Below are 14,399 nucleotides of genomic sequence, written 5' to 3'. Positions count from 1 at the left end.
CAGGGTCGAACTTTCTATCAGTTTTGAGATACAATGTTGCATTTCTATTTACTGAAATGTTTTGATTGTAGAAAAACAAAGTTTTCTCTTAAAATAGGTGTCAGTTTGTCTCACGAGGTACACTTAAGCTTCTGCATCAAGCTATCTTTCGTTCAATTCTGACTCAGACCTTGAACATATGAACCAGCAAAACGTTGACCTATTTACAATGAGACATTGTAACTGAGGATACACCTGGCCTTGCTTGTCTTTTGAATGGACATTGCACATTGCCTTTGTTTAAGAAAATGGGACATAATTTGGTGGTGTGTGTGTGGGATCATGCTGTGCACAAATTCACAACATTAACTGTCGCCGACAATGAGAAACTACAATGTGAATGTAGCCCAATCCATCACTCAAACCAGCCTCCCATCTATTGACTCTACTTACACTTCCCACTGCCTCGGCAAAGCAGCCAGCATAATTAAGGGTTCCACGCACCCCGGACATTCTCTCTTCCACCTTCTTCTGTCGGGAAAAAGATACAAAAGTCTGAGAACACGTAGCAAGCGACACAAGAACAGCTTCTTCCCTGCTGCTGTCAGACTTTTGAATGGACCTAACTCACATTAAGCTGATCTTTCTCGACACCCTAGCTATGACTGTAACATTACACTCTGCACTCTCTCCTTTCCTTCTCCCCTAAATACTCTATGCACAGTATGCTTTGTCTGTACAGTGCGCAAGAACCAATACCTTTCACTGTATACCAATACATGTGACAATAATAAATCAATTAAAATCAACAGTCACTACACGTTACATGTAACAGGTCTGAAGTCAGGTGCGACATGTATGCTTTCCTTCCCATTTTAATAGTTGCCGATCAATACTTTTAAATGAGAAGTGGTGAGATACATAAATGCTCCATAACATCATTTTAAAAGCCACGGCCAAAATCTTCTGTCTTCATTTGCAGCTGTGATTTCCCAGTGCTGCTGACCGTGAATGGAGTTTTAATTAGAGCGTCAAATTTTTTATTTTCGCTCACAACGGGCCTCCGTCACGGAGGAGACCAGAGAATCCCATCCTACGTATTTTCTCATTCAATACTGATAAACACAGACACAGGGCGGAATTTTACCGGCAGGTCCGCCTGAGGTCCGTACGATCCTGCCCGAGGCCCATGGAGAATACCGTCTCCGAGCCTCACCCCACACCATGGAATTGGGGCAGGCGGGCGGGCGTGCTGGTAAACCTCCGGCCGCAGTCTGGTATTCTCCGGTCTCGTTCGCCCTGCTACCACTGCCGGTGAGAGTTTGGCGCTCAGCCAAATCTCCATTCACGGCAGCGGGACTGGGGAATCCCAGCCGCAGGCGATGTGGAAGAATCCGGCCGACTGAGTGAAGCCCACCCCCCCGCCCCCCCGCCCCCCCGCCCCCCCGCCCCCCCGCCCCCCCGCCCCCCCGCCCCCCCGCCTAAAGTTAGGTTACAAATTAACGTAAGTACCGTGTCGTGTTATTTTATGCTATTTTCAGGAAAGTGCGGACACATGACCACAAAATATGTTACATTGCAGCGCGGAAAACCGGTTGCAGAAAGCATTGGAAAGCCGCAGAGGTGAAGTCATGGCTATGTACGGTGACCTGGCTGAAGTCAAACACCAGCACAGCAGTATGCAAGGCCACCGCTGGAAGGTAAGGGCAGACAACATATCTCTTCCTGCAGCTTGCCATTAAAGCCCTTCTACCGAGCGCAGCGTCAGAAGCCAGGCTGAGTGAAGTCTTTTCAGCGAGCGAGGAGCATCTCTGTCGCCATGCAAATGAGACAGGCCCGAAGATGTAATGAATCTTCTATCAACCTTCCCTACCAAGCTGACAGCTTGCTTTGAGGAAGGTTGTAAATGCAAGAGAGATTGTGGTATAATTCCTCAGACTGGCATTTCTGCCCCCCAGTCACCATTCGATTATCTTCCAAATTGCTGTGTTTCAGGGAGATAAAGATTTTTTATGGCTAGCTGACTTGAAACAAGCTGTATAGCTAGAAAAGCAATGGCAACCCTGCCATGCATAGCAATTTCATTGGTTAAAGACAAGATCTTCACTTATAAATTTCAAAACTCGCCAGGGCCAAGTCAGAGGGGGTAGGCGCACAATAATATAAAATATGTTTTGGCATGCAAAATTATCTAAATACATTTCTGTATGAAATTTGTTGGGGGTGTTTAATTTAGAATGTGTTTAATATCCAAAACCTTCCTGCACCAGTAATCCTGCCTAGAGGTTTTAAAAAGATTACCTCAATTTTTCATATAATGTTAATTTTGGGTTGTAGCGAGCAAAATATTAAATTTGGATTTTTTTTTGTTAATTAAAATTTTGTAATTAGAATGAAAATAATTGCGATGCAGCTCAGAGCTTTAAAAAAATTGATACCGGCGTCTACTAAAGAGGCTGGCTGTTGATTCTCACAGAATATTTCTTGGCAAAATGGACAACTCTGTAGCCGTTAAGCCAGGATTGAAATCAAAGCGATCTTTTTTTTGGGAGGAAAATTTGCCCGCCAAGTCGTGAATGAAAACATTGCGTGGTAAATATCCTTTGCCGGACTACGTTCAAAGTGGAAATGCTGGCATGGCTTTACGCTATGACTGGCACAACTTTCCTACAGGAAAGCCAACCCCCACTCTGAGTTTAGGTCTTGCCTCAGATGGGCTGTTGGCAGAGCAGTGAGTCATTCCCATTGAAGAGTCTGCCCAAATTCGTAACCAGGTGGCAGCATCACTTGAGGGAGGGGATGGACCAACCTGCGGTCAGAATCTGTTCTGCACATGCTCCTTCTCAATCGATTCACTTGGTCAGTGCTTGAGCTGAATTGCTGTACAGTGAGTCAACTTAACAAAGCAACATCGATTCATACATTCATAGAATCCCTGCAGTGCAGAAGAAACCCATTCGGCCCATCGAGCATGCACCGACAACAGTCCCAGGCTCTATCCCTGTAACCCCACGTATTTACCCTAACTAGTCCTCCTGGCATTTAGGGGCAATTTAGCATGGCCAATCCACCTAACCTGTGCATATTTTTCAGATAAAGCTCGGCACAACATCGTGGGCCGAAGGGCCTGTTCTGTGCTGTACTGTTCTATGTTATATTTGGAATGTGAATCATAGAATCCCTACAGTGCAGAAGGAGGCCATTCGACCCATTGAGTCTGCACCGACTACAATCCTTCTTAGGCCCTATTCCGGAGGAAACCCACACAGACTCGGGGAGAACGTGCAAATTCCACTCTGACAGTGACCCAAGCCGGGAATCGAATCCGGGTCCCTGGTGCTATGAGGCAGCAGTGCTAACCATTGTGCCACCGTGCCACTATTAATGATCAGAGCCACTTAGTTTAATTGACATGACGTATCTTCGTAAAATCCTACCAAATGATGGAATATGCTATGCATTCTCCGTGCTGGCGGAATTACTTCCCTGTGGGTAGACTGGGGGTGAAAGCGGACTTTGCCGAGGAGCCTCATCTACGCCCCATCTTGTTTCCCAGTGAAGCTGTGAGCCGAATGACAGCTGACATAGGGCAATGTCGCCCCTACCAACTCCCAATTATCCCTGTGAATCCCAAATTCAAAACAACGTCTGAACTTGTGGAAAAACGTGGCCCCACAGCTTCCTGCTTGAAGACCTCACTGTCTATTCTGGATCTGACTTTGTGTCTGTTTCTCTCCCTCTCTTTCATATAATCCCTACAGTGCAGAAGGAGGCCATTCAGCCCAGCGAGTCTGCACTGACTACAATCCCATCCAGGGACTGTTCCCATAACCCCGCATATTTACCTTGCTAGTCTCCCAGACTCTAAGGGTCAATTTAGCCTGGCCAATCAACCTAATCCGCATATCTTTGGACTGTGGGAGGAAACCAGATCACCAGGAGGAAACCCACGCAGGCATTAGGAGAACATGCAAACTTCACACAGTGACCTCAGGCCGGAATTGAACCCAGGTCCCTGACGCTGTGAGGCAGCAGTGCTAACCCCTGTGCCACCATGTTTCATCTCCCACTATTCATAGATGGACAGCAAGTCTTGCTGAGTAACAGCAACTGTTTCCCAACCTGAGCTAATGAACTGCTTATTATGTACAGTCCACGGGAACTTAGCTCAATACCAACTATAATTTCAGTGTTTTCAGTTTGGGGGGAATTTTCCCATCCTGACGCCACGGGAATCATAGTGGGCGGGGAAGGTGGATCATGCAAAGGTCTGTTACCTCAGGTGGGATTTTCCGGTTTTTGGCCGAGCAAGGCTGGAAAATCCCGCCCTTAAGTTTGTGTGAAAACGCTTTTATTTCAAAGTTCAACATTAAAAATAACTTCATTTCCCCAAGATATTTCTGTGGAAGAGTGACAGGTACAAATCTTGAAGTATGACGATGTTCTTGTATCAGGGTGCGAACCTAAAGGCTATGGGTGGAATTTTCCTGTCCTGCCTGCCATGAGAATCGTAGCAGGCAAGGAGGGGGGGAATCACACAAAGGTCCGTTCATCTTGGTGGGATTTTCTGGTCACCTTGGGTGTGATTTTCTGGTCACTTTGGGGGGGATTTTCTGGTCTTGGGGCTTATGGTGCTGCAAAATTGAGCTCCATTCCATCTGGAGGTTGGGCTCCAGTTGCTGTTGTGGAACTGAATACTCTTTATGTCAGGAGAGGGGAGTTCATTGTGTTCTCTCTAGCCGGAGAGAAGCAGGAAGAGCATGCACATGGCTTTGCCAGGACAGCAGGCACCCCCATGTTGTAAGCTGGCTTTGTGGATGCCACACCTAAATGCTGAGATGTACTCCAATGGCAAAAGTAACACTTGCTGAAGGTGTGGGTTGGTGTGCGACCATGCTCAGCACCTCGAGTTGGTGAATGGCCACTATTGTGGCAGTGCATTCTGTCCACTAATTTATCTGTTCACTCACCTGATGAAGGAGCAGTGCTCCGAAAGCTCGTGCGACCAAATGAACCTGTTGGACTTTAACCTGGTGTTGTGAGACACTGTGCCCAGCCCAGTCCAACGCCGGCATCTCCACATCATTATCCATCTCCAATACCCATGGCAACCAGAATGTACCTACCCTTCAGAAGGTGTAGCTGGCTGAAAAGTAGTGCACCTAGCTCAAAGTGGTGCAAGCCATGTCTGAACATTGGGGTCCTTCCTGAAGCCACTCAGCAGCACACTTACTGCTGGTTGGGTGCCAGTATTATTGAAATCTGTAGGCATGAAAGATTTTCCATGCTGCCTACATGACAATGAACAGGCGTAAGTTGACAATGGGGCGTCATGGTGGCACTGCTGCCTCACAGCTCCAGGGACCTGGGTTCGATTCCAGCCTTGGGTGGCCGTCTGTGCGGAATCTGCACGTTCTCCCCGTGTCTGCGTGGGTTTCCTCCGGGTGCCCCGGTTTCCTTCCACAGTCCAAAGATGTGCAGGTTAAGTGTATTGGCCATGTTAAATTGCCCCTTAGTGTCCCAGGATGTGTAGGTTAGATGGATTAGCCATGGGGAATGTGTGGGGTTATGGGGAGAGGGCCTGGGAAAGATGCTCTGTTAGTGCAGAACTGATGGGCCAAATGGTCTCCAGCTGCGCTGTAGAGATTCTGCGATGTCTCTGATTCCTCTGCACCCATTTCCTGGTTGAATCCAAATACTCCCCCAGTGGCTTTCCACTTTTACTGTCAGAATGTGGACATAAACTCTTAGACTATTCATCTGAAACTTCTATCACACTTACAATATGACGCAATAAAGGGAGAATTGTTTCAGTCGTATATGTTTTGGATTGTATCAGAGTGTATGCTGCATAAGGTGTATTTTTATAATTGTTTTCTGTTCCTCCACATGTAAACAGTGTTCCCCTCCTTGCATTATAAGACTGAACGCACAATGTGTTCCGCCTAGGTTGAATGGTCTGGTACACCCCAGCCTGTCCAGATCCAGCTGAAGTGTCTGCGGGCAGTGAAGGATAAATTGCCCAAAGGACAGTTCATCCTCAGGATTTCCCTGTGCGGCCAGCTTGGGGGCCACCCCCTCCGGTGGTCCAAGTCGAAGGGTCAGGACTGGGCAGGCACGACGCTACCAGTCCAGCACGATGGCAACTTCTACAATGTGGAACTGCGCTTCAACCAGAGCATAGCCGCGGTAAGCAGTATTATCATCTTGGAAAGATTAGCCAGCAAAAAAAAAAAGTGGAAGCAAATGTTTCAGCAGCTAATTTATTTTCTAGCTGGCTGTTCAGCAGACCAGCAGGTAAGTGTTTGGAAGATTCACAGTCTCTCAAAAAATGGGCGGAATTTTACCAGCACGTCCGCCCGAGGTTTGTACGATCTCGCCCGAGGCTAACTAAGAATGCCGTTCTCCGAGCCTCACCTGCCTCCGGAATCGGGGCGGGCATGTCGGTAAAATTCCAGCAATATGTTTACTCTTCATGGTTGGGTGATTCTGGAAATCACCACATAATCGGTGCTGTATTTTAACTAGGGAAAGAAGCGTGTTTTTTGCAAAGTTTATTTATTAATGTCACAAGTAGACTTACATTAACACTGCAATAAAGTTACTGTGAAAATCCCCTAGTTGCCACACTCCGGCGCCTGTTCGGGTACACTGAGGGAGAATTTAGCATGGCCAATGCACCCTAACCAGCACGCCTTTCAGATTGTGGGAGGAAATGAACATGCAGACTTCGCACAGACAGTGACCCAAGTCGGGAATTGAACCGGGGCCTTATCTCCATAACCCCCTCATCCCCCTGACACTAAGGGGTAATTTAGCATGGCCAATGCACCTAACCAGGACGTCTTTCGGACTGTGGGAGGAAACCGGAGCACCCGGAGGAAACCCACGCAGACACGGGGAGAACATGCAGACAGTGACCCAAGCCGGGAATCGAACCCGATTCCCTGGTGCTGTGAGGCAGCAGTGCTAACTGCCGTGGCACCGTGCCACCCCGAGCTTTGTCCTGAATTGCGTTTTAAATGTTCCTCCACCATGTTAAAGTCTGAGGCTGTGGAGATGTGTGCGGGGCCTATCCCTCTTAGTTTTTCCAGCTGAACTTCTCACCTCGTGAGAACAAAACGGGGAGAAACTAAGAGATACGTTAAGTGAATCCTATTGGCGCATTCAAGAAGTGAAAAATAGTCTGCTATCCTGGGTGGGTCTTCTTGCACTGCGGAACAAGAGAGGGCACCTTTCTCATCACTAACCTACTTGCATTATGTAATGACCTATCCTGAATGTTATCAAAAATGTTGCTGATCCTCCGAATATTCCTCTGTTCTTTCTCCTGGCTCCACATCTCTTTCTCCAATTCTCCGTCAGCCTCCCATTGTGAATCACGACTGTTCGTGCAGGCTCCTATTCCAACAATTTTTTAAGACCTCAAAACTTGATATTTCTCTCAATCCCACCCCTCACCTTACAATGTTTCAAAGGGTTTTGACCCAAGCTTGGCAGTGTGGTGGCACAGTGGTTAGCACTGCCACCTCACCGTGCCAGGGACCCGGGTTCGATTCCCGGCTTGGGTGACTGTCAATCTGGAGTTTGCACGTTCTCACCATGTCTGCATGGGTTTCCTCCGGGTGCTCTGGTTTCCTCCCATGGTCCAAAGATGTGCAGATTAGGTGGACTGGCCATGCTAAATTGCCCCTTCGTGTGCAAAGATGTGTCAGTTAGGGGGATTAGTGGGGTAAATGCATGAGGTTACGGGGATGTGGTTGTAAGATGCTCTTTCGGAGAATCAGTGCAGACTTGATGGGCTGAATGTCCTCCTTCTGCACTGTAGAGATTGTATGATGCTATCTAACTCACCTTGCCTTCCTCTTGAGCTTTCCTTCCATGTTTGTAATCACCTGCTAGATAGGTTGAATGGCCTCCTTCTATTCCAGGCTCATTGCATTTTGATGGTCTACTATGGCTTCACAGTCAGAGTGTTTTTTTTGAGCAGTTGAAATTTCAGCCTGCATGTGTGAGTAATCTCTCTGTCAAAGAACAAAGAACAAAGAAAATTACAGCACAAGAACAGGCCCTTCGGTCCTCCAAGCCTGCACCACCAACCATGCTGCCCGACTGAACTAAAACCCCCAACCCTTCCAGGGACCATATCCCTCTATTCCCATCCTATTCATGTACTTGTCAAGATGCCCCTTAAAAGTCACTACCATATCCGCTTCCACTACCTCCCCCAGCAACGGGTTCCAGGCACCCACTACTCTCTGTGTAAAAAACTTGCCTCGTACATCTCCTTTAAACCTTGCCCCTTGCATCTTAAACCTGTGCCCCCTAGTAACTGACTCTTCCACCCTGGGAAACAGCTTCTGACTATCCACTCTGTCCATGCCCCTCATAACCTTGTAGACTTCTATCAGGTCGCCCCTCAACCTCCATCCTTCCAGTGAGAACAAACCAAGTTTCTCCAATCTCTCCTCATAGCTAATGCCCTCCATACCAGACAACATCCTGGTAAATCTTTTCTGTACCCTCTCCAAAGCCTCCACATCCTTCTGGTAGTGTGCTGACCAGAATTGAACACTATATTCCAAGTGCGGCCTAACTAAGGTTCTATAAAGCTGCAACCTGGCTTGCCAATTTTTAAACTCAATGCCCCGGCCAATGAAGGCAAGCATGCCGCATGCCTTCTTGACTACCTTCTCCAGCTGCATTGCCACTTTCAGTGACCTGTGTACCTCTACACACAGATCCCTTTGCCTATCAATTCTCTTAAGGTTTCTGCCACTTACTGTATATTTCCTATCTGTATTAGACCTTCCAAAATGCATTACCTCATTTTGTCCGGATTAATGTCCATCTGCCATCTCTCAGCCCGAGTCTCCAACTGATCTATATCCTGCTGTATCCTCTGATGGTCCTCATCGCTATCCGCAAATCCACCAACCTTTGTGTCGTCCGCAAACTTACTAATGAAACCAGTTACATTTTCCTCCAAATCATTTATATATATTACAAACAGCAAAGGTCCCTGAGGAATGCCACTTGTCACAGCCCTCCATTCAGAAACGCACCCTTCCACTGCTACCCTCTGTCTTCTTTTACCGATGATGTGGAGATGCCGGCGTTGGACTGGGGTAAACACAGTAAGAAGTTTAACAACACCAGGTTAAAGTCCAACAGGTTTATTTGGTAGCAAAAGCCACACAAGTTTCAGAGCTCCAAGCCCCTTCTTCAGGTGAGTGAACCTGAAGAAGGGGCTTGGAGCTCCGAAAGCTTGTGTGGCTTTTGCTACCAAATAAACCTGTTGGACTTTAACCTGGTGTTGTTAAACTTCTTACTTCTTTTACCGAGCCAGTTTTGTACTCACCTTGCCAGCTCATCTCTGATCCCATGCGACTTCACCTTCTGCACCAGTCTGTCATGAGGGACCTTGTCAAAAGCCTTACTGAAGTCCATATACACAACATCCATTGCCCTACCCTCATCAATCATCTTCGTCACTTCCTTGAAAAACTCGATCAAGTTCGTGAGACACGACCTCCCCTTCACAAAACCATGTTGCCTCTCACTAATACGCCCACTTATTTCCAAGTGGGAATAAATCCTGTCTCGACGAATCCTCTCCAATAATTTCCCCATCACTGATGTAAGGCTCACCGGCCTGTAATTACCTGGATTATTCTTGCTATCCTTCTTAAACAAAGGAACAACATTGTCCTACCTTCATTGTGCAAGATACGAGTTTGGCTAATTCCTGGATCCAATTGGTGGATTGAGCAGTGCCCCACAGTAAGGTGAACACTGGCAAGGAAGAATTAGGTAGTCCAGGCCTGCTCTTGAAGAAGAAGCACGTCTATTTTTACATAGGCTGGAACTCTTCGATGTCAGAAGCCCTGCCACCACTGGCCAGCGAGAACAGAGAATGTGGCGCTCAGCCAAATCTTCATTCACAGCAGCGGGACCGGAGAATCCCAGACGCAGGCGAGGGTGGAGAATTCCGGCCATAATTTCAGGACAAGATTGACAGCAGTGGAACTTAATCTTTCTTGATTGTGTTGATGGTAGAAATCCCTCAGAGAGGGATAAAAATGTGACTAACTGGAAACAACCTGCAAATTGTAAGAAATGATTTAAAAGCAGACTTTGCATATTTTGGACAAATCAGTTGCAAATGGCAACAGTCAACAGTGTCTAGTAACAAATACCATTGTGTAATAAAAACTTAAAGTGCTGGAAAGACCTCAGCAGGTCTGGCAGCATCTGTGGAGAGAGAAACAAGTTGATATTTCGAGTTCAACACGACTTCTTTGGAATGTCTGAAGAAAAAAAACTAGAATTGGAAGCTAGGCTCAGTGATGGTGACCATGAAACTATCATCGATTGTTGTAAAAAACCACCTGATTCACTAATGTCCTTTAGAAATGTCAATTACTAGGGGACACAGGTTAAAGGTAAAGGGGGGAAAGTTTAAAGGAGATGTGATCGGCAAGTTTTCTACACAGAGGGTGGATGGTAAGTGCCTGGAAAGCGCTGCCAGAGGAGGTGGTAGAAGCAGATACAACAGCAGTTTAAGAGGCACCTTGACAGACACATGAATAGGCAGGGAATAGAGGGATATGGACCGCATAGAGGCAAAAGGTCTTTAGCTTAGAATGTGTCAGCACAGGCTTGGTGGGCCGAAGGATCTGTTCCTGTGTTGTACTGTTCTAGAATCATAGAATCACTACAGTGCAGAAGGAGGCTATTCGGCCCATCAAGCCTGCACCGACAATAATCCCACCCAGGCCCTAAACCCATGTATTTAGTCTGCAAATCCACCTAACATGAAGAGGCTACTTAGCATGGCCAATCCACCTAACCTGCACATCATTGGACTGTGGGAGGAAACCGGAGCACCCGGAGGAAACCCATGCAGACACGGGGAGAACGTGCAGACTCCACATAGACAGTGACCCAAGCCAGGAATCGAACCCGGGTCCCTGGTGCTGTGAAGCAGCAGTGCTAACCACCGAGCCATCGTGCCGCCCCTATTCCTGGAGCACTTTACCCTGCTTGACTACCGTCCCTGCCCTGAAGCTGGACTCCTGTCCCAATGCTACCTGACCCAATTAGCAACCCCTCCCCCACCCCCACCAACAACACCCTGACTCCTACTCTGATCCCTCCTCCCCTCTGCAATTCTCCACCCGAATCCAAACTACCCCCTGACCGGACCCAACCCAACTATCTGCCCTGACCACCAGGTAGCTGGCCTACCTTTGTTAGCTCTTAACCTTTGATCTTGTGAGGGACTGCTCTGCAGCCAGACAATACTCCAACTAACAGTTTACCCAGGATCGATCACCTATTGGTAGTCATGTTAGAGCAACAGATAAGACTCCGATACAAACACAGCCCGATTATTATTAGATTTATATCCTTTCTTTTTTATGTTACTTGAAGAATGAAGCACAGGTATAAGAAAATTGTTAGTGGCAAAATCCTGGATTAGAATATTAATAATTTTACATTTTTCACAACCGGATTGCGCCTTGCAGAGGGGATTATTGGATTTTATTTTTCTTGCTATAAAGCTATCAGTTCTCGGATAGTTTAAATCACACATTGCATTCCTCATAGCTATATTGTCTTTTGCAAATGTCACTGTTAAATCCTTGACACGCTACACAAGCCACAATACTGATCTGCTTGGCTTTTTTCGCTACGCTTGGGTGCATACATGCTCCTAATACCAAACAATCATGGTATCCTCCATAGATTATTGATGTATAAAAATGTAGTTCCTCGGGAGCCGGGTGCAATCCTTAAGATTCTCCTCGGAGGTTAAAGCCGGGCACAAAATCTGTTTAAAAACATCTTTGACCGAGCGTCCTAACATTGGAGATATGAAGCTGATTGCGTAACGTCAGTTTTACAATTTCTCCATGGCGTGATACATACCGAATAGAACCCATTTCAAAAATATACACAAGACTCTCAATTTGCCCCCATTCTTTAAAAAATGAAATGTAGAACAAGAGTTAGAAGTCAAGGAACTACAAAGGGTCGTGACTGTAGCCCGGTCCATCACGCAATCCAGCCGCCCGTCCATTGACTCTGTCTACATTTCCCGCTGCTTTGGAAAAGCAGCCAGCATAATCAAGGACCCCATGCACCCAGGACATACTCTCTTCCCCCTGCTTCTGTTGGGAAAAGGATACAAAAGTCTGAGAACATGTACCAACCTACTCAAGAACAGCTTCTTCTCTGCTGCCATCAGACTTTGCAATGGACCCACCATATATTAAGTTGATCTTCACCCTATCTGTCACTGTAACACTATATGTGCACCCTCTCCTTTCTTTTTCCCCTATGTACTCTATCTGTTTTGTCTGTATAGCACGCAAGAAACAATAATTTTCACTGTATCCCAATACATGTGACAATAATAAATGAAATCAAACTCCTTAACAGGTCTTCCCTTCTTTGTGATCATTCTAAATAAACTGTTGATTGCTGAGACCTTCTATCTATCCTTTCTATCTAATGACAGTATGGTCACAGTGGTCAGGGTAGACTATTTATGTGTGTCAGTTGTGCCTCACTCTCTCCTATAAGCCAGAGGATTGTGGCTTCAAGTTTTGCCCCAGGAAACCAAGGCCAATGCTTCAGTGGAGTGCTGAATGGTCACTGCCATTCTATGGGTGAGATGTTAAACTGAGATTGCCATCTGCTGTCTCGGGTAGTCATAGAAGATCCCATGACACTATCTTAAAGGAAAGAAGGAGAATTAGCCCTCAGTCGGAATTCACTGATCTCGTATGGCCCACCATTGCTGCCAGCGAGAATGGAGAATTTGGCACTCAGCCAAATCTCCATTCACAGCAACGGGATCGGAAAATTCCAGCCGAGGGCGAGCTCAGAGAATTCTGGCCCTTGGGCAGAATTTTTCCATCCCACTCGCCACAGGAATCGGAGCGGGCGGAGGGCGGGCCATGCAAATATCCATTGACCTTGGGCGGGATTTTCCGGTTTTGGGGTGAACGTGGCTGGAAAATCCCGCCCCACATGTCCTGACCAATATTTATCCCTAAATCAACTAACACAGAAACAGATCATGTGATCAAAAGCACATTGCTGTTTGTGGCAGCTTGCTGTGCATATTTGGGTTACTCTGTCATTACAGCTGGAGGGTGTGCTCTTCTGAGTCTGACACTCAGAGGGTGAATATTGAAGTCCATGGGAAGCAACTCAAGAACCTCAAAGAATGGGAAGTGACGCAAGCTAAAGCAGAATGTGGAAACAACACAGCATACATTTAGAAAGCACCTCCAATATGGAGGAATGATCCTAAAGTGCACCACAGAGGCAGAAGGAAAGACACACAGCGGAAGAAAACTATACAGACCCCCCAACATAGACGAGCCATTCACCTCAACAGATCAGTGCTGGCATTTATCCCACGTTTCGTCATCCAAGCCTGACGAGCATATCATTCTAAATAGATATTCGAAGGCTGGGGGTGCGGGGTCACCTCCAGCATGGTCAAGGAGGTAGACTTTAAGGTGGATCTTAATGAAGAAGACAATGGAAAACTTGTGGTTAAGCGATGGATTCCGGCACTTCTGAAGGCCTGACTGCTAATTGTGTGGTAAAGAGGGAAGAGGGGGAAGCGGGGGAATGGAGGGGGGGGGGGGGGCGGGGGCAATGTCCTAGAAGTCAGAGGAATGGAGGTTTCTGGGGAGTGTCGGTAGATGGGATGGGCAGGTTGTCGAAATGGTAGAGGTTAGAGCTGAGAATTGTAGATCGAGCCATTGTGGGCCAGTGAGGATGGGGAGTGATGGGTGAGTGGGAGTTGATGCTGACTGGATAACGGGCTGTACGGTTTTAGGTGAGCTGAGGTTTGGGGTGGGATGGGGGGGGGGGGGTGGTGGGAGGAAGCAGGAGGCTGACAAGTCTAATAATTCTTGTTCACCAGTTAGGTGAAAACAACAACACGTTTATTTATCGGTAAAGGCTATACAGAGGCTTGCAGCCTCATGGCCAAGACGATTCTGGAACAGAAAACCCTGCTTACCAAAAATAACATTTGGTTCAGTAATGTCCTTTAAGGAAGGAACTCTGTTGTCTTTACCCTGTCTGGTCTATATGTGACTTCAGACCCATAACAATGTGGTTGAGTCTTAATTGTCCTCTGAATGGCTTAGAAAATTATTCAGTTATATTCAAGAAGACATCTCACTATCACCTTCTCAAGAGGCAGTGGCGTAGTGGTATTGCCACTGGACTAGTAATCCAGAGACCCAAGGTAGTTCTCTGAGGACCCAGGTTCAAATCCCACCACAGCAGATGGTGAAATTTGAATTCAGTAAAAATCTGGAATTAAAAGTCTAATGTTGACCATGAAACTATTGTCGATTGTCATAAAAAGCCATCTGATGCACTAA

At 46.8% G+C, this 14,399-nt stretch overlaps 1 protein-coding gene across 1 annotated transcript in view; it reads left to right on the top strand.

Moving 5' to 3' along the window:
• The first annotated feature begins 5,799 nt into the window (after positions 1–5,799).
• ofcc1 (orofacial cleft 1 candidate 1) overlaps positions 5,800–14,399 on the top strand; it is a 219,054-nt gene continuing 210,454 nt past the window's right edge. Inside the window, exons 1-2 of the mRNA XM_078216978.1 lie at positions 5,800–5,811; positions 5,929–6,168. Of these exons, the coding sequence (XP_078073104.1) occupies positions 5,800–5,811; positions 5,929–6,168 (252 nt within the window). The remainder of the gene's footprint in view (positions 5,812–5,928; positions 6,169–14,399) is intronic.

This window comes from Mustelus asterias, chromosome 7, assembly GCF_964213995.1.
Source record: "Mustelus asterias chromosome 7, sMusAst1.hap1.1, whole genome shotgun sequence".
Lineage (NCBI taxonomy): Eukaryota > Metazoa > Chordata > Chondrichthyes > Carcharhiniformes > Triakidae > Mustelus > Mustelus asterias.
The sequence above is the reverse complement of the archived record's forward strand: the minus strand, read 5'-3'. Positions and strand labels throughout refer to the sequence as shown.